General features: G+C 38.1%; 1 protein-coding gene across 3 annotated transcripts; it reads left to right on the top strand.

The window, feature by feature from the left end:
• On the top strand, positions 1–25,572 carry N4BP2L1 (NEDD4 binding protein 2 like 1). 3 transcript variants are annotated; one of them, XM_079137266.1, is made up of 7 exons: positions 1–3,601; positions 10,243–10,298; positions 12,537–12,611; positions 20,351–20,478; positions 20,795–20,883; positions 22,975–23,051; positions 24,120–25,572. In XM_079137266.1, the coding sequence occupies exons 2-7, from the start codon at positions 10,258–10,260 to the stop codon at positions 24,376–24,378; spliced, it is 669 nt and encodes a 222-aa protein (XP_078993392.1). In that variant the 5' UTR covers positions 1–3,601; positions 10,243–10,257; the 3' UTR covers positions 24,379–25,572. The 3 variants fall into 3 exon arrangements, with proteins under 3 accessions (XP_078993392.1, XP_078993391.1, XP_078993390.1); XM_079137264.1 differs by lacking the exons at positions 10,243–10,298; positions 12,537–12,611 and having other exon boundaries at positions 11–3,601; positions 24,120–25,508; XM_079137265.1 differs by lacking the exons at positions 10,243–10,298; positions 12,537–12,611; positions 22,975–23,051; positions 24,120–25,572 and adding an exon at positions 23,101–23,168 and having other exon boundaries at positions 9–3,601.
• The last annotated feature ends 1,014 nt before the right edge of the window (positions 25,573–26,586 follow it).

Genomic DNA, 26,586 nt, shown 5'->3' on the forward strand with positions numbered 1-26,586 from the left:
AACTTTTATTGCCTTTCCCTAATTTCTGGAAATTAGAGTTTTAGAAAAATGGGTGTGGGCTATTCTCCCTCCCTCCAAAGCTCCCTCCTCAAAGCTTATACCAAATGTCCTTGTGCACATGGCAATATTAGGTGCTGTGAAGTCTCTGTTATAAGAGAGAAATATGGAATTCAGAAGTGTGTGTGTGTGTGTGTGTGTGTGTGTGTGTGTGTCCCAGGGGTGTGTAGCATTATCAAAACCAGACTTATCCAAAGGAGATTTCTGTATTGGCAGATTATCCACTAGCTTTTCTTACCTCCCCTTCTTCTTCTCTTCCCTTTTTTTTTTTTTTTTTAGATAGGGTCTCATTATACTCCCAAACAACTGGGACTACAGGTGTGCACCACTGCACCTGTCTTCAAGATTGTTTTATGTTCATAATAGTAATAATTTCTAGTGTACAAAGATGAGATTGTGGCCATCACCATATAATAGAAAAATGAACCCTAGAGCTGAAAAGCTGGTTGTGTAAACAGTGTGTACTAATGAGTGTTTTATCATAGGTATTCTCTAAGAGGTACCCACTTCTCTGGAGACTGTCACATAATAAGACTCTGGGGTTGTTCGTTAGATGATCTGAACACAGCTAACAGCAAGGCTGCTCTCAGATCTGTAAGATTACTTACTCTGTTTACTCCTCACCTGACATTATATACTATTTGGTTCAGTGATTTTTTATGGTTCTGTAGATTGAATGTACAGCGTCATGTATACTAGACAAGTGCTCTACCATTGAGCTACACCCCAGGTCCCCATTTTTTCTATTTCATTTTGAAATGGGATCTCACTAAGTTGCCTAGACTAGGCTTGAACTTGTGGCCTCAGCCTTTGGAACTGAGCCAATCTTTAGTGAAAACTAGCTTCAGGCTCATCAACTAAGAAAGTAGTTCAGGTTCTCATATAATTATTGAGCACCTTCTGAATATCAGGCATTGTGTATATCCTGGATGACAAGAATAAAAAATAAGACACTTTCCCTGCCCTTGAACTTATAGTCTAGTGGGAGGAAAGAGATACACAAAATTAACTTTAAACAATGTAATTTTGAAGAATAAATCTGGGAAAATACAGTTTGTTGATTAGTTAATTGTGGGAATTAAGCCCAAGAGAAAGTGTCTGGGATCACTTCTAGGTACTGATGATCATTTTCTTCTCCTTGAAACTTCCTCCCTCTGAGCTTCCAAACACGTATGTTAGTGTTCAGTCTACACTGCTGATCATTTCATCGTCTCACCTTTACTAGTTCTCACTTCCAGGGCACAGTCCTTAAATGCTGGTACCCTCAGCTATCTGTTTCTATTCATAGGGGCCAGAATTTTCAGAGCTCTATCTCCAGCTCAGCCTTCTCTTCTGAGCAATAACTCATATTTCCCACCATTTATCAGGTAGCTCCACCTGTCAGAGGCATTGCACAATCAGTGTGTCAGAACCTCTTGCCTCCAAAGCTGCATGTCTTCCTGCTGCCCTAACACTGCCTGGGATAGTGCCCACTATAGAAGAAGTAGTAATACAGTAGACAAGAAGTCTCATGTAGCACTGTCTAAAAGAACTGTAATGCCAAACACATGTATAACTTATACTTTATAGTAACCACAATAAAACAGTAAAAAGAAACAGGTAAAATTTTAATGTTAATCCATTATATCCAACATATTATCACTTCAGTGTATAATCAATATAAAAATCATTAGTGAGATTTTTTTCATATTGAACCTTAGAAATTCATTGTCTATTTTAAACTTAATTTGCACTAGCTGCATTTCAAATGCTCAGTTGTCACATGACTAGTAGCTCCTGTATTAGAGAAGATTTAGAATGAAAAAGGTGGTATTGAGGCTGGGTAAAACACTCTAGTTTGAAGAACAAACTGGAGGGTACAGCTCAGTTATAGAGCTCCTGCTTAGTATGCAAGAGGTTCTAGGTTCAATCCCAGCATCCAACAAATCTAATAGAGATACATAGATTATAAATGCCACTGTTGTTATGATTCATGTATATTTTCTGTTCCTTGTAGTTTCCCAATATTTAGAGAAGTCTTTGCAAGTCCATGGTTTCTTAGCAGTAATAAAAAGAATTAAGAAAATATACACCCTGGGCTGGGTTTTGTGGGAGAATGCTTGCCTGGCATGTGTGAAGCCTTGTGTTTGATCTCTAGCACCACACCCCGCCACCACACACACACATACACACACAAAGATACTTCTTCTATGCTAGGAAGGCATTTTCTCTCCCAAGGGAGAACAGCTTATCCTCCTCCCTCACTTACCCTATCACACCCTTAGAGGGGAATCCCAAGGGGAAGATGAAATTCCCAGAACAGAACCCCCTCCTAAAACTAACTCTGGAATCTCTGAATTTTGGATTAGAAGGAAACCACTTTTTTTCACAATTCCTTTTCATAATTTTCATACCTGAGGGCACCAGAAACAAAATTTATTTTACAATAATTATTATAGCCAAAGCCACTATGTATTCTGATTTTCTAGGATGGAGATTTTGAATATTGTCTCAGCCCAGCAAACAGGCACCCTGTTGCTTTTGAGTGTGAAATAATGGAGTCACTATGGTGATCAGCCAATGGGTCCTCACCAGCTCCTAGCACTTAGAACTTAGTTCTCTATAAATGCCAGTAGACCTGCCACTTTCCTCTGGAATCTGAAACAGTGCTCACAGAGGCTACCTCTTTTCTTGTGGCAATAGATAGGTGCCCGGATGGTAGCCTAATTCAGTGTTTCCTAACTCAATATGTTCATAAGCTGTGCTTTTCAGAGGAAAAAGTGATTTAAAGTTATGTAGAGGCAACAAAGCTTTCTAAGAATATTTTTGGCAGTCTGATAAAGAAGATACAGGCCCTGGAAGAGTGCGTGTTAGCCCTTGGGACACCCGCCAGATGTTAGTGCACATAAATTTGAGGAGACAATGGCCTTCACTGTTACTATTCAAAGTGCTGCTCACATTCTTTAATCGGCAACGAAAATTATTTCACTTTCAAGGTCCAGGCCGGTCAGAGGTGGAGTTGGGGGAGGGCTGTGACAGAGGGCCTGTCTCACATGGTGAAGGCAGGGAATTGTCTTAGTGTCCCATTAGGCGGGTTCCCTGCTTTCCTCAGGGCGAAGGGCAGCGAGTGGCAGTGGGAGGCCGGACGCAAAGCTAGGGTGTGCGTCACCTATGTTTTCCGGGCTGTCAGGCTCCCAGTGTACCCAGCTTTTCAGGTAGGGACGACCCCTCCCACGCAGAGCGGTTCCGGCGGGTGGGAAGGAGGGGCTGGGCTCCGAGCGCCCGCCCCTCCATCTATCACATGGCCGGAGAGTCACAAAAACAACAGCTTTGGCCAAGACCGTGACTTCAGGAAAGGGAACCCAGGGCCCTCGCAGATAGCCCCCCTCCCCATGGAGGACAGTTTTCTTGAATCCTTTGGGAGGCTGAGCCTCCAGCAGCAGCAGCAGCAGCCGCCGCCTCGGCCGCCGCCCCCGCGGGGGACACCTCCGCGCCGCCACAGCTTTAGGAAACACCTCTACCTCCTGCGAGGCCTCCCGGGCTCGGGGAAAACCACACTGGCCAGGTAATGACAGCGGCCTGGGCGCTGGCGCGCGGGCCCGGGGCCACTGAGCGCTCCGGTCGGGCGCGCCCTGCCCGGAGCCCCTCGCTCCGTGCGGCCCCGGCCCTGATCAGAGCCCGGGTCGTTGCAGCCAACCCTGGGGACCACCGCCGCCTCTGGCGCCCGGGGCTCTGAGAGCAGGGCGCTCGTCTTGTTTGTGTTTTCCGCTGCGCTTCCCGGGGAGTACGGATTTCGGCACTGCGCCTTGCGCCAGTCCCAGAAGGCACCGGCCCCTTCCCCGCCTCCGTGCCCGGCCTAGTGCCAGCCCGGCCAAGGCAGACTTTGGCGCCCCCAGCCTCCCCAACCCTGGGTCGAGGAGGCCGGCGGGGACTCTTCGGGAAAAACCGGTGGCTACTGCAGAGAAAACAGCCGGGGCCGCCAGTTAGCGCGCAGGCAGCAGTCACAGTGCGTCAACAGGCGTTTTAACCCAAGCGCATAAACGAGGGGGCTGCGGGAGCTGGTGATCCAGGGCAGCAGTGGCCGTGGCCGGGGCTTTGTGGCCCGCTTTGAAAATCTGGTGGATTCGGGCAGTCTCTGTTGGCATTGGCAGCTGTGAAGGCGCACAGGTGCACTGGGGAGGGGGGCCTGACGGCGCCACAACCATGGGCGCCCAAATTCGTTTACTTGCGAATTGCGTAAGCTGCCCTCCAGGTACCAGGTCAGCGAGAATTAGGCGGGCTTATTGCCTGCTGCCACCTTGCTAGGCCTACTGCTCCAGCCGGAACTCCCGTCACTCTGCCTTGCATTTGATGTTCCAGCAACGTAGGACTGTTATCTTCTGTAAACCAAGCTGTTTCTCTCCTTGCCTTGGCTGACGCTGGCCTGCTTGCCTGGCTTGCCCTCTACCTCCCTCTGCCCAACTGATTCCTGTTAGCCTTTTTAAAACTCAGCTGCCTCACGCGTCAGTAGGTGCTCCTCTTCTGGTCTCTTTGGCATCCTGTTTACAGCTCTGTGACTGCGCTTAGTTTTGCACATGGTTTTGTTTATCCTTCTATAAGTTTCTTTATTTTATACCGCCATGCTCATTGTCTAGCACATAATAGGTATTCAACCACTGAAGTGGCCCCTTCCCCTCAACAATCTTGTTGGAGAAATAAAGCTAGCCATAGGACTTAGGAACTACTGAAGAATCAAGGTGGCCTACAGTCACATGATTTGGGGGGTCCCCTGGTCTGAATCCTTTGGACTTGAAGAAACTGACAGCCCCAGTGAGGTGCTGCCAGTTTTAATTAGGATTTGTGGAATAGAAGTCTTTAGTCAAAGAACATTGCTACATCATAGATGAAAGGGATGGGTGATTTGTGGAGGGTCACTGTTAACTTTTCCTAAGACAGACATTTTTCAGTAGGTCCTCTATGGCTCCTGGGGAGGCAGAGGAAGGCAGTAGAGTAGGAAACCTCCTTGTTGTTTTGTGATACAGCCATGGTTGGTACATGCATTACCAACCATATATCTTCTGGGTGTCAAATCAGGTTTAATTTCACTTTCATTTTGCTGGTCTGCGGTCTGTCACACACTGAGTGTCAAAGAAGGAAGTAAACAATTTTGGCCAGATTTTTTTTCTAACTGTATTGGGAAGGGAAGTAGTATGATCAGAGGAAGATGTGTACAGCTGAACATGAGAGTTTTGGACCTCACATTCCTCATCTGTAAAGTGAATGGGTTGACCTGGGCAGTCTCTAAGGTCCCTTCTGGCTGTGATATTCAGGATTTTAATTCCTGATTTGACTAAGCAGAAGACATCAGTTGAGAAGACCAGCTTGCTCAAAAACATCTCTCTAGGGACAATTGGAGTGAACACTGGCCCAGGAATCTGAAGAGTGTGCTTTAGATTCGCTTTGTCACTAACTAGCTGGGCAATCACTTAGTTTCTCTGGTTCTTATGTTCCTAATAGGTGACTACTAAAAGATAATTAGATTAGAGGATTTATTGAAGATCTTTTTGACTCTTAATTTCCAGTTGTCAGAAATTGTTTGCTAATAATGGCTAGGTTCTAGCCTTGGGAGTCAATTTATGACTTCATATTCAAATTTTGCCATTCACTAGCTATGGTGTTCACTTAGCCCCTCTGTACCTCAGTTTCCTCTCCTGTTCAGTGGGAATATCTGCTCTTTCTGCCTCAGAAGGCTGTTGTGAAGATAAAATTTATGTGGAAGGACTTTTAAAACTTTCAAGTGACATAAATTTTAAGAGATATTAGCTGCTATTTCAGTATGACTGGGAAGAAGCCTGGCTCTGAAGTGAAGAAGGCAGCTGGACATTGACTTTGACCTGTCCCATTATGCTGGGCCTTGGCAGTTCTGGGGCCAGAGGGGCCTTGGCATACTTCAGGATAGGCCATGTGTTTATGTGGGTAATGAGGAAAGAGATAGGCCACCACTTGGCAAGGAGGGAGGCCCACAGTGGGGATGAGATGGTGAGGAAGTCACAGATGTGGCCCTCAAAAAGCTGCTTTCCCACTTTTTTGTAGGGCATGGGAGAGAAGAATGGCAAATTGTTTAAAAATACACATGTATAGAAAATAGTTAAACTGTAAGGTTGTCTTATGTATTTGTTGAATTCTGAGAAAATGACATTTTTTCTATATTATGTATTTTCCAAATTTTCTATAATAAACATGTATTTCTTAAAATAATAAAACTTTTTTCTTTAAGAATTGGGAGGAAATCAGTTTTTATAAATGTGGGTTCATCTTTTTCTGTTAACCTTTATTTTATCATTTGATTAAAGAACTAATAAAAATCTTTTTGAAATTAGATTATGTCTTGTCTTCCAAATCAATGTTAGATTTCTGTACTTTTTACTTATATGTTTTCATAGTTTAAGGTGACTGGGATATGGAAAACATCTATTTAAATTCTTCGGAGTTTTTTTGTTAAAGTTGGGACTTACATAGTTTAAAAGTTTTTAAGTACATCAGAGTTTTAAAAAATTAGTGTGCCCCTTAAAATCTGTTTTATTCCTCTATTTTATATAAGCATTGTTTTAAAAATAGATTCTTACCATTGACCTTTAAGTTCTACTTCCAGGAATTTATCCTAAGGAAATAATTGGACAAATGTGTGAAGATAGAGAAATGTTCATCACAGAGTGGTTTTGTTTGTTTGTTTGTGTGTGTGTGCAATTGAAAAAACGTGAGACACCTTAAATTTACAAAAATAGAGAATTGGCTTATAAGTCATGCAATCATTACTGGAAACTGATGTATATTTGACCTATAAATATATTCTTCCCTCCTTTAAGTTAAAAAGCCTGTTATAAAGACACACACACACACACACACACACACCCATCCCATTTCTGTTAGGAAAAAAAGGTCTGAATATACTTACAGAAAAATGTGTGAAAGGTATCTATTGATAGTTCTTGACTTGTTAGTGGAATTATGTTCTTTACTTTCCTGAGAAGTTTCCGATTTTTTTAGAAGACATATATTACATGACAAATTTTTAAAGGTGAAAATTAAGGAACTATTAAGTAAAATGTTTTGTTTGATGACTTGGCTAGATAGGGTTGTATAACAAAGCTTTTATTACATAATCAAATAAATATATCATTCTCCATATAAAAAGGCTTTTCTAGGTTAATTTTCAGTGGGGACATATACTAAGAAACATCCATAAGGAGATGGATTTTTAATGACATTATATTTTATCTTTATTAATCTTATTAACATATGAACTAACACAGGTCACCTGATTCTTTAATACCTCACTTTCTTTTTTATTAAAATGGAATTCATATCCTATACATTTATTATGAAATACTACGGTAATCACAAACCCTATAATTATATATGTGGGGTAAGTACTGTGGAATGCATGTTCCTTATAAATGCCAGCTGTTGTTAATTATTAGTCACTAATTAATAATAACAAAGTTCACTGAGTACTATAAGACTATAGTACTTGTTTTGTGAGGCACATAATAAATAAGGTTAAAAGAGAGCACCTACACAAGACTAATGAGTGGAAACAATAATCAGTTCCCTACTGTGGGTAACTAAGGTACAGTGTGGAAAATGAATGGCAACATGAGTAAGGAGATGGATTTATGGAATCCATGGATTTTTTTTATTCCGAGAAATTCACATTTTCTCTATTTTATGTGTTCTCCTGACCTTAATCGAAGGGGGACTTCATAGCAGTGAATGTATTGGCTAGGTATCCCAGGGCCAAATCATGGAGAACATTAAAGCTAGACAGAGGAGTAGAAAGAAATAAGATTTCCAATCCCAAGACCCTTTTACTCTCAACAGATGATCCAGATCTGTTTCCACAGCTGATGTGACAAACTTAATTTGGATCTGCACCTATCCTTTACTCCTGCCTCAATGAAATCTTTTGTGGATAAGCCTCTGTGCTTCCCACTCTGTGTGTGTGTGTGTGTGTGTGTGTGTGTGTGTGTATGTGGTGTCAAATGCCTCAGTTTTGGCCATTTTCACCTTTTTAAAGCATTCAGTGTACAGTCAGTGTTATTAAATACGTTTATGACGTTGTTCAGCCATCACTGCTATCTATTTCAGAATTTTTTTTATCATCCCAAATAGAAGCTGGGTCCATTAAAAAAATATCATTCCCTATTCCCTCTCCCTCCTGGCAACCCCTAAGCTACTAGCTGTCTCTGTGCATTTGCCTTTTCTAAGTGCTTCCTGTAAGTGGATCATAAAGTATTGTCCTTTTGTGTCTTGCTTATTTCACTTACCTTGATATTTTCAAGTTTCATCATGTTGTGGCATGTGTCAGAACTTCATTTTTTTATGTCTGAATAAAATATTCCATTAAATGCATATACCTCTAAAATGTCCTTTTGAAATGGTAATAGTAGAGGATAGTCTTTGAAAAAAAACTTATTTGAAAATTTAAAAGTCATCATTCTGGGCTGGGGATATAGCTCAGTTGGTAGAGTGCTTGCCTTGCATGCCCAAGGCCCTGGGTTCAATCCCCAGCACCCCCCCCAAAAAAAAAAAAAAAAAAAAAGTCATCATTATGTCAGTTTCCTGGATTTCTTTTTAATCTTTACATATAAATTAAAGTCAAGTCTGGGAACCCTTCTTTGCAATATTCTAGTTCCTTTTGGCACCATCACAAATGATTCATAGCATGAATTTAGTTAGACTTAAAGGATGGTCGCTGACAGCTGTCCCTTATCCTCAGTCACATCTCTGGATTAACACTGAATTTCTCATCAAGAGAAAAACTTTTTGGAGTTTCTTGATACTAGAGCTTTCTAAGGAAGTAGAAGGATGCTTTTCTAATATGCACTGATAAGACAGAGATAGGAAGAAAGATGTACTTTATAACCAAATACCCAGTGGAATGCAAGAAGCAATGAAAACAGGGGACTAGTTTGTTTAGCTAAACAGTGTGTAGTTCAACTCCAAAGTGTCCTCTGCTCCAGTGTTCCTAGCCAGCAAGCCTGGACCATAGTGTTTTCTATTCATAAGAGAAAAGCTCTCATTTAATAAAAGTAAAATGAAAAATAGTTTGGAGTAATCCTAGTCTATGTATATCAAAATAGAGTATCAGACAGGTGACAGCTTAGATCTTCAGTCACTTAGATCTACTTGGAAAGTGACTACTAGCTGTTTATATTTGTCATGATTTTCCTAAGATGGGTTCTAAATCTCTTCTTCCCACTAATAAAAGTCCTCTCTCTAGAGGTTGGGCTGAATGAGGACTACAAATACTATATGTATTTTACAAAGAGCAAGAATATACAGTGCAGTATGTATTTGTAATTACTGAGAAGGCTGTGTCAGGGAAGGTCACTTGACACAGGAGACGCACCATCACCATATTCCTGGAGCTGTTGGGACAATGGAAGAAGACCTGCTGATTGGGACCATATAGTTCTGCAGGTGTGGATTATGATTTGAGAGGAGGTAGACATGGATGAAGAAATGAAAGAGAAAAATATTTTTATGGGAAAAGCTCAGGAGAAGTATAAGAAGCTCTTTTAGAGTTCATCTAACTGAAGCCCAAGACATGAAGCTCTGAGAAGTCAAACATCTTGATCATAGGGATTGAACTCTCTTTCTAATCCAGAGCTGTCTTTGACATCAAGGAAGAGGCTAGTGGGAATGACCTGGTAAGGTAATGAGGTTGATTTTGATCTGGGTAATGAAAAAGCACCCTATGGAGGATGCTAAGTTAACCTGGATTTCAACTGTCAGGGTAAGGAAGCTACATTTTATTGCTATTCATCAATATAAATAATATGTGTTTCTTCTAATTTAGAAAAGATATTACCAGGAAGTTAATTTTCTTTGTTAACATGTTATTGGGGGCAATGGGAGGAGATGAAATTAAGATTTTTTAATAAGTTTTTATATTCATCCTGATTTTGATGTGCTGGGGAGAGATGTCAACTCCCTACACCCAAGTGTCCAAATCTGCTCACATGACAGGATATTTATTACTCAACTTAGTGCCTTCTTAGCATTTCAATGAAATTTTCTCTATATAATGGCACCTTCCTAGGGCCATTCAGACTCTAGATGAACTAATTTAAAAATTATCTAAAAAGGTACTAGGCTCTATGGGATTGAGGAAATAATATGATTAAGAAAAACTAGTCTAATTTCTAATTGTTCCTTCATAAGGCTCTCTATCGGATCATGTATATCACTTGGGGAGAAGGCTTTCTGTTTTTATCAAGGTAAGAATATGGGAAAGGGGAAGGGAGAAATGGAGAAAGAAAAACTAGCACAAGGTTACCGAGGGCCGACTATATGCCTGGCACTTTATAGACACTGGTTTTCTGGATCTTCACAATATCCCTATGACTTATAGTAGTTGTTTTATTTTATAAATGAGTATATTAACGTCAGGGCATCACATTTGATTCTGAGACTGAGAGTATCATAATATGAAGAAGTGGTCTGACCTCACCAGAGATGTTCCTGGGCACAAGCCTCTCCACCCTCTTTCCAGTTACTAGGAAGTCCCCTTGTCAGTATTCTCTACACATTTTAAGAATATGACAAAGAACAAGCTCAGAGAGAGGCTTTCTCTGCCATCTAAAGTAGCACTTCTCTGGCATTCTTGGTCCTGTACCTTGACTCTCTTTTATTTATTTCTTATTTTACTGAACTGTAAGGTTCAGGAGATATAAGTTCCTTGAGATCAGATACTTTCTTTTGAACAATTCCTAAAAGAAGGCCTGGCACATAGTAGGCATTCACTAAATATTTGGTGAATGGATTTGCTAATACAAGGCAATGCCAGAAGCTTCCTAAGAGGTAGAAACTTGGCTTGGTCAGGATGGCTCTTGAGTAAAGAACAAAACCGAAAAGATTAGTGAGATAAAGATAAATATAAAAGAATGAATGGGATGTAGAGAATAGCCAAGGAAGTAAAAAAATTAAAAAGTTTCTCATCCCAAACTTCTATTCAGGGCACAGGAAACTCTTCCTGACACATGAAAACATTTGAAGTGCCAGCTTCTTCACCTGATAGTTATACTAAAAAGGTCAAATGTAACTCCTGTCCCCTGTAAGCAGCTGTCAAAAGAGAGCCCAGAGCTGACTTCTCCTGGACTGTTACTTTTTGTTACCTATAACTGATCTATGGTATTTCAGGGAAAGACAGATTTAAAAAAAGTACTGAGGTAGGTGTGCCCAATTCCTTTCCCCACTCTGAGCATGCCTGAATTAACCAACAAGACACAGAGGAAACTTGAACCATTGCTTGATTGTAGAGAAGGGTGCTGTTCACGAGCAAGATACCAAGAGGATTTCTGCTAGATAGAATGAAGTGGAGCCACATTGAAAATGGCAGTGAAGACTACCTGGGAGTTTGGGTCTGGATCCCAGATATGCCCCACTGGGAGGAGTAAAGGCAAGACTAAGCAGTAAGACAGACTGGGCTCTCATCACTGAAGTCCCCTCCGTCTTTGTGGGGTGGTGACACTCACAGGGCTGGCAATGACTGAGGTGTCTCTAAGGAATAGGGCTCAGCGCTGGCATGGTGGTTGGCAAACTGCAAAGTTCAGGCCACACCAGGCCTGAGGGAAAATTTCCCACATGATTGGCTCTCTCTTCTCAGGTTACTTCTCAGGAAGTGCTGGGAGCCAAAAAGAATCCTCACTCCCTGTCTCCATTTGGGGGCAAATCTGAGGTTTGGGTAAAATTCTCACTGTATATAGATGAAGAATCCTCACACAGTCTGGGACCCTGTAAAATGAATTTGCATAATTAGGGTAAAAGAGCATTATATTTAGAGCCATTCATACATTTACCAAATATTTATTAACTCCTATGTGCCTGCCATTCTTCTAGATGCTTAGAATAGAACAGCAGATTAAAGGCAAAAATCTCTATATTCTACCTAGAATCTATATTCTATCAGATAAATTTTTTTCCGATGGAAAGAAAGCAATTTTAGGCAATATCTGCTCTGCTGTGTTGTCTCAGAAAACAGGATTCCTCTTGAGGCATATATCCCCAGGAATGATCCACATGTGCATCTTCACTGAAACTCACGATAGGGAACAATGCAAACAACTTAAATGTCACTGGATAAAGGTATAAATAAATGTGGTTTGTTTTTATGTACTCAAGCATAATGGTTTAATCTAGGGCTAAAGGACCAGAAGCCTGGGTTTTAAATTCAGATGTACCATTCACTGATCTGTAACTTGGGAATTAATAGCAGTACTCATCTCCAGTTCTATTTGAGCATTACATGAGAAACTTAAAAGCCATTGTAATAGATCTTGGCATATTTGATAAGCACTTAATGTTTGTTGTTTATTATTTTGCTGATAATAGAATACTATGTAGCTGTTAAAAGGAGTGGACTAAGTGTGTATACCAACATGCATAGATCTAAAATATGTAATGCTCCTTCATTTTTTCATTCAATAAATATTTATTGAGTGTCTACTATGTTCCAGGCAGTTTTCTAGGTACTTGGGAATCACCAGTGACCAAAACAAAGATCCTGCCCATGTGGACCTTATATGCCAGAGGTAGGGAAATGGATATAAAATATAAGGAAATTATATGTTATGTTAGGAGGTGATAAGTATTATGGAAAAGGGGGAATGAAACATAATAATGGTATTAGATGATGCCTGAGTTAAGGTGAGGAGTTGGTTGAAGTGTAAGCCATCAAAGAAAATGAGAAAATGTTAATAATTTTCAGCTCCATGTGGTGGGTGTACAGGTGTTTGTTATATTATTTACTTTGCTTTTCTATAAATTTAAAACTTTTGTCTATATTTTAAAAATTCAGTGATAAAAAGATGAAAGAAAAATGATAGTCTGAAATATGAAGAGGATGACCTAGAAGCAAAATATTTAGAATGAACTCAACAAGGTATATATATATATATATATATATATATATATATATATATATATATATATATATATATTTTAAATATTCTAAAATAAATGTTGGGACTTTAAAGTCCATCAGAGATAGTGATGAGAAGAATCAATACAAAAAATCAAAAAGTAATATAGAACACAAATGTGAAAATAAAATAACCAGAATAAGTATAAAGTAATAATTACAGATAAAGTAGAACATTTCTGAGTTGGAGACTCAGAATTGATAAAACAAATTCAGTATCTAAAGGAATATCCTGATGAGATTGTTGCAGAGCTTGTTGATTAACAATCCTGTCTAACTTAGCAGCCCTATTTTAGCAAGCCCCACTATATGACCACAGTTTTCAAAGCTCCCTGCCTCTTCCTGCCATGTGGAACATGGATGTGAAGGCTGGGAGGCCCCCGTAAAGAATGGTAGCTGCAGGCTAAGACAAGGGGAAGACTCTGGCTTCATTTTGCTCTTGTGTGAGGACATGGGCTTTCTCAGATCTGCAGGAGTTCACTGAGTCTGTGACTGATACCCCTGTGCACTGACTCTGTATAGACCGGAGTACAATTCCAGCAGCTACACATCTAAGCTATGTAAATTACTTAAGTTATTGATGCTTTTAAATCACTAGTTTATCTATAGACTGGAGAATGTATTATTTACTTCATAAAACTGTTATAAAGGTTGAGGAGAGACACTGGACACCAAACTTTGTACAATGCTTAGCAGTCTTGAAAAGAAAATTTATTGGAACAACCAAGCCATCCATGTGTGGAATTAAAGGCAAGAATGGTCTTTTTATTTGATATTGTTCAGACATGGCTCTCATCAAAATAAAACAGGAAAGCAAATTGGAAATATAAATTTTATAAAGAAAAGATTCTCAACTGTCGAATATAGTTGAGAAAAGAAAATATTGAAGATAATGAAGATATGATCCACACATTAATCTTAGTCAAATGAAAGAAGAAATCCAAAAATAGACCTAACTATACATAATCATTTGGTATATAATAAAAAGTATTTCAAAACAATGGGGAATGTGTGACTTATTCAGTCAATAGTTTTGGGATAACCAAGTCACCATGTAGAAAAAAAATAGATCCTTAATGAGTGCTATATACCAACATAACATTGTAGATGTATTGACAAGGAAAAGGTAATAGAACATGTATATTTTTACATCATCTGGGGGTAAGAAAGACTGTTCAAAATTTACCATCAAAAGCAACATTTCAAAATAAAAGATGAATATATGTGACTAGACAACGTTTTTAAAAATTTATATATTGGAGCTTATTATTAACAAAATTAAGAAATTGCTACACTCAATAGGAAATTGTTGTTCAAGTAGAACTATAAACCTACCAATAAAGATGTTTCACCAACAATTAGCAAAAGGATATGAAACTGTAGTTCACAAAAGCATATCTCTAAATGACCAACACATAAGAAAAAAACAATTAGTATTACTGATAATGAAATTGAGACAATCTCAGTGTCTAACATAGAGCATTGAAGAAAATTATGGCACTTCCATATGAATAAGTATAAGTTGCTATATCATTAAAATGTTTCATGAGGTAGGAAATAATTTTCTGTGAAAAAAATTTTGTTAAAAAGATGATATGCTCTATATTATTATGTGCCTGTTTTTATGTAACAAAATGAGATGAAATAAAGATATACTGAGATATGTATCTAAATCCTGGAAAGAAAACCAAAATGTTAAAACAATTATTATTTTTAGATGAAGGAATATAGGAACATTCCTCTTTTTTTGCACTTTTTTGTTTCAAAGTTTTCTCCTATGGATATGTATTTATTTTCTAATGAGAAAGAAAAAGTATTTTTAAATCTTTATAGATAAAGACACTGGAGCCAGCCTGAAGTAAACTGCTGGTCAAATGTGGGACAATTTGAGCATCATAAAGAATAATGATGGTAAGGATTATAAAAAGAGAAGGAAAGCTTTTTTTTTTTTTTCTTTTAACAAGACAATTCTACCAAGTTATTTAGAAGGAAGGACAAAATTAGAAAAGAAAAATTCTGCACTTCCCAGTGTAAGAGTTGATTCAGGCAGGCATCAGGGCAGTAGATGTACAGACCATGCAGCGAAAGTGGCTGAAGAACAGAAAGGCTACACAGCCTCACAGATTCACCCCCACACAGTACTTAATATTACAAGGGAAGTGACACCCTTCTGCAGTGGAGAGTTGGGCTGATACCACCTGCTAGCCAACTGCTCAAACTTAGCATGATGGGACAAGATGTCGTGTGCAATCAGAAGTACATTAAAGCCTACCTTTGTGCTTTCCTTCCAAAAAATGTGTAACCTGGATCTAATCATGAAGAAATAACTAGATAAGCCCAGAATGTGGGGGAGCACTCTTAGGTCACCTAATCTGGACTCTTCAAAAAGGGAAACCTAAAAGGACCCAAGGACAGTTCTGGATTAGAAGAAGACAGTAATGAAACATAATAAACAAAGACTTGAAACTTATAAAAAAGATTTTTGGGACCACCAGGGAAATTTTAAAAATTTAAAACTTAACTTTGTGAATTAGTTTTTAGATGTGATAATGATATTATGGTTATGTAGGAGAATGTTCTTAGAAGATACTTGATAAGGAATTTAGGAATAAAGTGTCATGATGTCTGCTGCTTATTTTCATATGATTCATCAAAAATACATGTTTGAAAGATAAAATAAATGAGGCAGAATGTTAATATCTGGTGATTGTAGGCAAGGTTAAACAGTGTTCATTGTACTATTTTTTTTGACTCATTTGTATACATTTCAACAGCTCCCATGTAAAAAGTTGTGGGGAAAAATAATTCAGGGGGAAACTAAAATAGGAGAGAAACGGTGGAATAAATGAGACTTAAGAGACACAGTGACCAGATATAATGTGTGGCTCTCCTTTGCCTCCTGATTTGAACGAACCATGTAGGAAAATGTTAGAGACAACTAGGGAAATTTGAGCACTGATGGGATATTTGATAAAATGAAATACGAAATAGATGAAATAAGATTGACCATATGATAGTAATTGATAAAGCTGGGTCATGAGTACTTTGGGACTGATTATCTTATCTTGTCTATCTTTACATGTTTGAAAACTCCCATAATAATATTGTATAGTAATATTGGACTTTCTCAGTGTGTGAGTGGCTGAATAGATATCTAAATATCTCTATGGTTCTCTATTGTAAAGCAAGGAATTACAGAAGGCTGATAAATTATGAAATCTAGATTAGTACCTGCGTTTCTCTCATAGTAGTGATTTTAAGTGAATTTGGGGGGAAGAACGGGAGATGAAGGTTATGTGGAAGTAATTGTCTTTCTATTTTTTCCCTTTTCTTTTATTTTCGTTCTCTCAATTTCCCTAATGCATGAGGCTCCTGACCACCAGAAAGCTAGCGCTGGGGCATTATCCTCACCACTTCTGAAGCTGATGGAATGGTATTTATTGTTTCCACTTAAGTTTGAGAATCTCAAGGTTGTCTATTTAATCATTTTTGTATTTAGCTAGTGGAGTTTTTATTGTCCTGCATTTTCAAGATGCTGCTGTGGCTGCTGGTGCTTATTTAATATTTAGATAAAGACAAAACAAGTTTTTAAAGATATGGTCATTCAAGAGCATAATAAGAAAAAAATATATATATATCTATACCCATGAGCCATAATGGTGAAAAACACTCAAGATTTTTGCCTGCCTGTTTGGAGGACAATGGAGCCCATGGTCAGATATATCTTAGGAAATGATGGGAAGGTCATCTTGCCCCATAATGGTCCTGAACAATTTAACCTCACTCTGAAGTAAAATTCTGCAATTAAAAAGGGCAGTAATTCTATATTTTGTTTTCTAGAAATGAATAGAATTGAAATAAAACAAAGCATGAATTGGATGCCCATATAGCCTTAAAGTCTTTTTTAAAGGAAATGTTAGAGTATTAATTTAATAGTATAAACCATAAGTTAATAGTATAAACCATAAGGAGGAAAAGAAGAGTAGATAAGGATATATATATATATGAAAGGAAAAATTCAACTCTGAAAATGTTTTACAAACCTATGAGTGGTAGACAATAGGAAAACAAATGAAACCAGATTTAGAAGAGATATTACATCTGGGACCAAAAAGAAAAAGCTTGCAACCAGCTTCCATAGTTGTTCAGTACACAGGGAGATACATACTATAATTTTACCTCTGAACATAGCTTTCATTATTTAGACTAAATAATATTGATGAAAATAATTTTAAAAGTTTATAGTGTTCACACAAATATAAACACACTTAAAAATACCAAAAATATATTCATATCTGAAAATACGTCTAGTGTTACCCTTAGATTTTTTTCTAAGGTTTCTTTAGCAACAATTGTTGATATCGGAGGTTAAGGTTCAGACTTATATTTTGGACTTTTTGGTTTGAGTCTCTTTAAAGTCAATAAGAGACAGTTATTATGGAGACTATGAATATTTGTTTAATTCAGTCCTTATTCTACTTCTCCCTTCTCTTATGACACTTTTTACATCTGTGGTTGACCGAAAGTTGCCACATTTTCTTTGTTCTCCTTTCCCTCAAGGCATGGAAAGTATTTTTCTGCTCCTTCAATGCAGACTAGCAAAGTGACTAGCTTGGACCAACACAATGTTGTGGAAGCCTAGCAGAATCCACTCCCACCCTCTTGCAATGGGCCTGTCCATAAAGAAACCTGGGCAGCCTCATTGAGGATGAGAAGCCTGGTGGAACAAGAGCTAGCCAACAGCTAGCCGCACCAGAGGCCTGTGGGAGAACTGCTTGGACCCCTTCTGAGCCCCTCCTGCCCCTGCATCATCAGATGTCTGACTAGTTGCATGAGTGACTCCATTAAGACCAGAATTGCCCAGTTGAGCCCAACCCCAGTTACTGACCCCAAAGTAAGTTAATTCCCTATTCTACACAACAGACTTCCCAGCATCTGAGGATAACTACTGGGAATCATTTTTATCTTTTGTTTTCACCTTAAGTAGCCCTGATTTGTTTGTTGATCTTTGCTCCTCTGAGATGGTTTCCATGGCTAGTGGGCCTTATATTTACCTGATCACTGTTCTCTGAACTTCTCTCAGCTTGCCAAATTTCTCTTTGAATTTGTGAGAATTGAAACTAGTGTTTCAGATGTGATTTGCCACTTTTAGTCTCATTTCCTTAAAGTCCCTTAACTCCTAACAAGCCCTGAAGCATTTCCTTCTTATCTTACCTCCCATGCTCTCAGCCCTTTCTGCAAGGGGTGAAATTTTTCCCGACCCTCAAGGTCCAAGTCAGTGTTGCCTCCTTTGCAAGACTATTCTTGTCAGAACTTTTGCTCCTGCTCCCTAGTGCTTGGTTGGTACAGGTTTTCCATGGTGTGCCACACTAGCTGTGAGAGGTCTGGCTCCTTGGCGAAGCAGTGAATTCTTGAAAGCAGCGAGTTTATTTCTGTGCCTTAACACTTCACCCAGCAGTTGGCACATGTTAAATGCTCAATAAATGTCTTAAGAGGTTGGTTAATTAAGTCTTTGGGTATTAAAATATATTCTCTTAGGGCCTACATTTTCCCCACAAAGCTATCTGTCAAGAGAAACTGTGAGATTGCTGTTTAAATCAAGTATTATATCCATTGAGTTTCCCTGAGTATCAACACAGCCCTTTGAGTAGGAAAATATACTTGGTTTGGAATTACCTTTTCAACTCCTGATACTGCCTTCTATTATACTTTCTGAAGAAATTTTGACAGAGATGTTTATTTGTTTGCTGTTTCTGCAAAGTGTATTTACTCATTTTTTAAAATTGAAGCATTTGCTTTAATTTTATCTTTCTCTCTCAACTACTGCAATACCCAAAAGATTACTGCATGTACACACTTCAGTGTATTTTTGTTATTACAGCATGTCAACAGTCTGGGTTGGGTAAATTTGACCTTTTTATTATTATTACTCACAAAATAATAGTACTTTACATTTGTAAAGTGCCTTATCCTTATAAAAATGTTTTCCCTTAATAACTCATTTGAGTTTTACCAAAAACTCATTTTAATAGGTAGGGATTGTGGTCTGTTTTACAGTTAAGAAAACAAGCTTAGAAAGATGAGATCTTAGATGAGTTGAGATGTTCCACTGGCTAGTGGAGGAGTCAAGAATTGAACCCCGCTCAGGCAGAGCAACGTAGGTGCCATGTGTTACCTGCAGTTCCATGTTCTTTTGGGATTGAGATAATTTTTCTAAAAAAAAATATATAGAAAAGGAACTGAATAGCTCTGCTCTGGGTTTGCATCTTCTGCCTTTGTCTTTCTCCCCCACTAACTTGTAGATATCTTATTCTGAGCATGGCTGTTGTGACCATATAGTTTCTATTTGCCATTAAGTCTGTTTAGAATTGAGAGACATTCTGGCAAGTGCTGTAGGAACAGCAAGTGCCAGTGTCAGGCACTGCGCTAGGTGTTTCCCCCTTTATTAGATCATCATCATCCACTTTTACAGACAAGGAAAGGAGGCTCAGTGACCTCCCCAGTTACTTCTTGGTGTCATACCCACCTTCTGCCAAAAGGTTGTCCAAGGATTTCAAATGGAGACATCTTCTCTTTGAAGTTTGTGTAGAACTTAACATCCTTTTTTTGTTTTATTTTGTTGTATTAAAGGAGGTACTACACTATGGCTTCCCTTTTTGTCTGTGCTATTTTCATATTTAGACTCAGAGTGATAGAGATGAAGAAGGCATGGGGAATATTGGGTTCACCTCTTTTCTTCTCTTGTGCTTTTCTCCATTTGGTTTAGGTCATTGCTAAAATGTAAATATGTTACCTAATAGGGCAGTACACACACATCACCTTTATCTACAACTCATACTCAGCAAGAACTAGTTTCCCAGAAGGGTCCTTACGGAGGACAGAACTCCAGAGAAGTGGGACCCAGGACAGGTAAGAGTTTAGGGGAAGGGTTGAACATGGGGCACGGTGCCCACAGGCAGGTCTCAGGAGGATGCTGGTGCCTTGGAAAGGAATAGACATGGGGAGTGGTGCCCAACAGGAAAGATAGTCAACACCCCTCAACTTAGCCTCCGAGTTCCATCTTGAGTCAGTCCTGGTTGTCTCAGAAGGCAGTGCTGGTGACCAGCAACCTCCTAGCTTCAAGGGTTGACAACACTCACAAAATGCCTCTCAGCCCTTTCTTGCCTCCTGTTAGGGAGAGATGCCTTCCAGAGATGATAAGCACTTCTTTTTTAAAATTGAAGTTCAACAACTCCAAACCTGGTGGTCTCAGTATTATGAAATGCTAAACATTAGAGATGGAAGGAAATAATTTCTACCATGAATATGCATATAATTAAAAAATCCCTCTTTCATTTTTCCACTTTCCAGACAATTGCAACATGACTTTCCCAGGGCCCTGATTTTCAGCACGGATGATTTTTTCTTCAGGGAAGATGGTGCCTATGAGTTCAATCCTGACTTTCTGGAGGAAGCTCATGAATGGAACCAGAAAAGAGGTGATGAATTCCTTTCCAAACTCCTGGGAATCCCCATTGTGTGCATAGATTGTGGCCACTTCAGAATGAATACATTTTGTGGAAGGAGCTTAATCAAAAGTTCTGCTGTTTCCCTGCCCACCCCCAAGCAGAATGCCAGAGTATCCACATCTTTAGATTCTAGGAGAAAGAACATTACTGATAATGGGTTCTGAAATAGGTGGCAATAAATTGTGTAATGAGGACATCCTGTACCAAAAAATGACACAATATGGATTACGCGCACCCTTTTCTGATTGTTGCTTGTTGTTCACTGTTATGTAACATTGTGTTGCAGCAAGAAAAGCAATGAGGAATGGCATATCCCCAATTATTATTGATAATACCAACCTCCACGCCTGGGAAATGAAGCCCTATGCAGTCATGGTAGGAAGAAATATTCTGAATTTTCAGTTGTGAACATTTTGTGAGAAAGTTGAAACATTTGTTCTTTCCTCTTTTTCTGATCTTCCATGATTTCATATTTACTAACATTAGTTCTTGTAGGGAGCAGGTAAAGTTTTATTTTAGTTTTTTCTCTGTTCAGTGGCTGAAATTTGCTGAGTTGCTTATATCATCTGAGTGTATAATTTGTACAGTCTTTGGTAAATAATCCTTTCTTTGAATTCTTGATAGCTTTTCAGTCTTGTTTATTTTCCACTCAGAGGGGCACTCACTGAACTTGCAGGGAAATATTAGACTAGATGATGCACTAGCAGGGTTACAGGTTACAGTAAGCACAGGTCCTCCCTTGGAGAGTTGGGATTTCAGCACTGTGTACCGTTGCTGCCTGAGGTTCCAGAGCAATAGAATTGTTTTTGTTTAAAAACAGATTTGGCATCAACATGGCCCTATGTAGGTAGTGGGATACAAATAGAAATGCACATATAACTCAGATCTCCATTCTGATCTTTTTTCAGACATACTTTGTCTCTTACGCTAATAATTTTTCACTCCCTAGTGGATAGAAAAAGAAGATCCACAAACCTACGGGGTGGGGCAGGAAGCAGACAGCTAAGTATTACTCTACTTATATCACACAAAATTCCCACTTGTAATTATGCAGTGAATGTCTCCCATAGTGGGCTCCAAAAATCTACTTTTAGGCTTTTGCATTTGAAGCAAAATAGCATATCTACAGGTGTGATTTTCTCTAATGATACTTTCATCAGTTCTACTTAGGCCCAGACTGTGGGACTTGGATAAATGTATTAAAGAATGAACATCAACTTGGTGGTTATATTGGTTTATGATTGAAAGGCCATTTGGGGGCTGGAGTTGTAGCTCAGTGATGGAGTGCTTTCCTCACATGTGTGGGTTGATCCTTAGTACCACATAAAAATTGGTGAAGGTATTATGTCCATCTACAACTAGAAAAATATTTTAAAGAAAGCCCTTTGGGTTAGAAATGAACAGGGCCACAAACTCAAAACATAGAGTTGGGGATTAGCTGAGAGTGACTTCTGGGAAGTCACTTTTATTTTTATTTTATTTTTCATTTTAGCCACCCACAGCTATTTCACCCCAGAAATTGTTTTCAAGGTATGACAGTTGAATCCTTCTCTAATTAGAAGTGCCCAAAGAATGAAGAGGAAATCTTTAATTTTAAATTTATACATTAATTACAAATAATACTTGGACTTCTTTATGGAGTGTAGTGTGATGTTTTAGTACATGTTTACAATGTGTAATGATTACCTTCAGATGTTTCGGTAATCCATCATCTCAAATATTTGTCATTTGTGATGAGAACATTAAAAATCCTCTCTTTCAGCTATTTTCACATATTAATTGCCCTGTGTGATAATATACAAGAACTTATTCATCCTACTTACTTATGAGGATATTGTTTTACTGAGCTTTATTCATTCTGTATTTTACAACAGAAAAAACAAAAGTGACAACAGAAAGTTCAGTTTGAGATAAAGCAGTATTTGATTTATGAATACAAAGAATATTTGGATATTTATATGGGAACTGTAGTAGTTTTCTAAGCTCAAGGAAATGGGACATAGTGCTTTGGGTCAAACTATATTGCATAGCAGGGAGAGCTACTTTTGGAGGAAAAATTATGTAAAACGTGGAAATCACTTTTATTTCATGAACTGTTTTTGTGACATTCACTTTCTAAATCAAGGCATGAGGAAAAGCACAAGGTATTTGGCAGAAGTGAGTCTACACTGCTCACACCTGTGTTTGGGACATTTTAAACTTGTTTACTGATCTATTTTTAAAGATGTTAAATTCCTACATATTAGATAAAATTGACCAAAATTTATCACTGGGAATCATAATATAATCTGAGAGTGGCTAAGTATGGTAATAAATCAATTGCACTAAGATAAATTAAGGCATTGGATTACTGGTAAAACAAAAGGAATTTTAGAAAAGACTTGTAGTAAATGTTAAATGGCAGCATAAACATTCCCAAACATACACACTATGTCTTCAATGTTTTATGTACTTTTGAAAAATCAGGCACTTGAAAATAACTATGAAGTTATATTCCGAGAACCTGACACTCGCTGGAAATTCAACGTTCAAGAGTTAGCAAGGTACTTCTTTGTTTTTCTAGTTCCTCATTATGTATCCTGCTATTTTCAGGTATTTCAGACCGAACAAAAGAATCTTTTCAGGCTGGAAATGGACTGGTAGTTTTCAGGCCAGAAATGGTAATTCTTGGAAATTGATAATTTTGGAAATATTATATGTGAAGACTTTAGTTTTGGGTCAGTTTTCTAATATAATGCTAAATGCTAAATCTTGGCTTGGACTTTGGTCCTTTAAAGGACTTATTTAACATTCTGCTAAATTGCTTCTTCATTAATGAGCATTTAAAAGCACTTTCCTTTGCATGGGATTGCACATGTTGATGGTGTTTTCTGCATTTAGACTAAATAAAGATCTTTGGATGTTGAACAGCGTGTGGTTCATTTATGGTTTAGATGCTGCTTCTAACTTATACAGCAATAAATGTCCAAATAATACTAACTTGATTTTGAATGCATGAATTCTGATATTCACTCTGTGTTATTTGAGGTCAGTGTAATGAAGTTAACCAGTGAGGTTGGAATTGACGTTTTAGGATTAAGGCTAGTTCATCTTTTGGTTATAAGTGGATGGTGTTTCCAAAGTGAGTCTGTGTATCAGCCTCCATCAGGGTTGCCTGAGGTGGTTGTTAAACTGTAGTTCATACACTCCATTTTGTAGTTGAAATCTTTGGTAATTACATTTCTAACTATATGCCCAGTTGATTCTTGCACCTACTAGATTTTAAGATTGTTTTAGTACTGGGGTCTAGTTGACCTGAATTGATGATAGTAACTGGCAAATATATCATTGAAAAAAAATCTCATGGTGTTCTTTCATATCTTGAAGCACATGATTGAGAGTACAAGAAACAAAACATTTCTGATGCTAGCCTCAGGATATTTTGGGGGTGTGCTGGGCAGCATGAAAAACAGGAGTAGAGCCTGAGAGATAACGGAATAGCAAAACCTTATGCTTTTGCCGCGATATCCCCAGGATGCAGTGTGATATCTATGCAATGCAGGACTTATGAAGCACATGTAACTCATTGTGACATTCTGCCTTAACTAAATATTTGCATTTTTTCCATGTAGAAGAAACATTCATGGAGTCCCAAGAGAAAAAATACATCGAATGAAAGAACGGTATGAACATAATGTTACCTTTTACAGTGTACTTCATGCAGAAAAGCCAAGCAGAATGAACAGAAACCAGGACAGGAATAATGCGTCACCTCCCAATGGTACAAGATACTGGCACACCTACACAGAGTTTCCAAACCGGAGGGCTCACGGCAGCTTCACCAATCAGAGCTCCTTTAGCAGAAGGGGTGGTTGTCACCATGGATATTAGAGGCCTATCTTACAGCCATTCCGAATTTTCTTAAATAAGTTTCTACTTCAATTTTTGGTATTTGTTCTTTGTTTAGTTTTAGCTAAAGCTCCAATTCCAGTGTAAATAGTCGAACCCAAAAGTTCCTGAGCAGAGGTCATTATATTCATTATCTTCAACAAGCATTTGTTAAAGTGCACCTGTACGCATGGTCTGATGCTGGGAATTTTTCAGATTTGATTAAAATCTTTCTCTAGGGAAAGAATTCATTTGAACCTGAAGTCCAAGAACGTACCCAAGAACGTGGTCAATTAGTTCCATAGGTTCATAAACGAAACAAAGTGTTTATATTATATATAAGCTCAGTACCACTTTTTCTGAAGTAATCTGTTTATTTTTTCAGGAAATTCATCTCCTCCAGGAAAGCTGGAAAGGTTAGGGAGAAGGGAGAGGCAGAAAATGTTTTAGTGCTATTCCTACTTTGATAAACTATTTAAAAATGTGAGATGTGTGACTCTAATGATACTGATTTTCCTTTAAAACTAACAGCATATATACATAAGGAAACATTGTTTTTCAGAGTGATCACTTTGGGAAGTATTCTAATGATGAATCATTGTTAAAAATTTTTAACCTTTAATAAATGTACAAGTTGAGGAAAATCAGGGTCATTTAAAGTCACACCTTGTGTTTAACTATTTTCCAACAGGATTAAACATAACTTTTGGCTGTTGTCTATTAGTGTAAATAAAATCTAACTTCATAAAATACCAATTTTTAAGAGGAATAATTTCTAAATTTATGCTTTTAGATGTGTGTAATTAGTTGGCGCCCAAATGTTTAGCAGTGCAAGGAATTACACAGCCCAGGATATAGATCATGCAAGGATACGTAAAAGCCATGCTCACTGAAAGATGAGTAGTCTTCATGTTTTACGTGGTGTTATTTTTCTGTGAATCCAAATTAAATCCCAACAGGTTGGAATTAGATTAATTTGGCGTGAGATCATGATAGACAAGATTGTATAGGATGTATGTTCTATTTATTGTTGGCCAACAGCTTTTTTTCTGGTGTTCTGTGAAATATTATTTTAAGTGTCTTATATAATGGTGCTTTTATGGTTATTAAAATGGCATATTATATTGTGTTTATATGGATTTGTCATTGTTTTTGGTTCAACAATAAAAAATTTACTGAAATCTCAAGAAATTCAGCTGTATAATAACTGTTTCATATACTTTCTTACTAATGTTTAATATGAGACATAAAGACAAAAGCAACTTTATAGTTTCTTATCTAAACCTGTGCGCATTAGACTTTAATACCCCATTATCTACTACTGTTGAAATCTGCTCAAATCTTGTTGACTACCAGCAAAGCATCTGTAATTTTTCTCCATGAACATTTTAACGATTGGTTTTTTTCAAATAACAAAGCTTGTCTGACAAAATCATAAATTTGGATGAATCTAACCTGCTATTATAGTTTTGCTAAATTCTATGTGTTTAAACACAGCACACAATAATCCTGTAATAGTAACAACCCATTTGATAATACTACTTTCCAGGTCTAGGTCATTCCGGATGTCTTGATATGGTTATTGTAGAACCTGCTCAATATGGATAGCTTGGCTCACCTAGGTTAGGGAGAAGTCAGAGAACCCAAACTAGGAATTACGGTCCTTTGATTCCACAGGAGCAGTTGAAAGGGTCGGATTCAAGTCCCCAGTTTGGCTCTCTCCTTAGGGTTTCTGGTTCACCTGGACTGAGGGAGTGGCCACCATGGAGGAGTGGCTCTGGGTTATAGATCCAGTTATTATTGGGTTCTAAAAGAGCTCCTGGCCAATTTCTCTTTCTTAGAAGATTCCTGAAATACTTGATTTTTTAGAAGCATTAAAGTATCTGATTAAATGCCACCAACTTTATCCCATCTAGAAGTGATCTAGTTTTCCTTTCAACTCCGATGGCTTCTGATTTATATAATCCTTTGAACACCCCACATTGACTTGTATTACTTTATGTATTACTGTTTGCACTACTTATAGAGCTGGCAAGTGCTCTGTATATTCAGTAGGCTGTAAGTGATTGTTGAATAACGCAAACTGATTTTACTACTTATTCCTTATCATGCAGCATACATTGTTGACACTGTAATCATTAAATTGTCATTTTGGGGGAGATAATATACACTTATACTGAAGCCTCATATTTTGTTCATGTAGCTTGGATG

Source organism: Sciurus vulgaris, assembly GCF_902686455.1.
Source record: "Sciurus vulgaris genome assembly, chromosome: 4".
NCBI classification, from domain to species: Eukaryota; Metazoa; Chordata; class Mammalia; order Rodentia; family Sciuridae; genus Sciurus; species Sciurus vulgaris.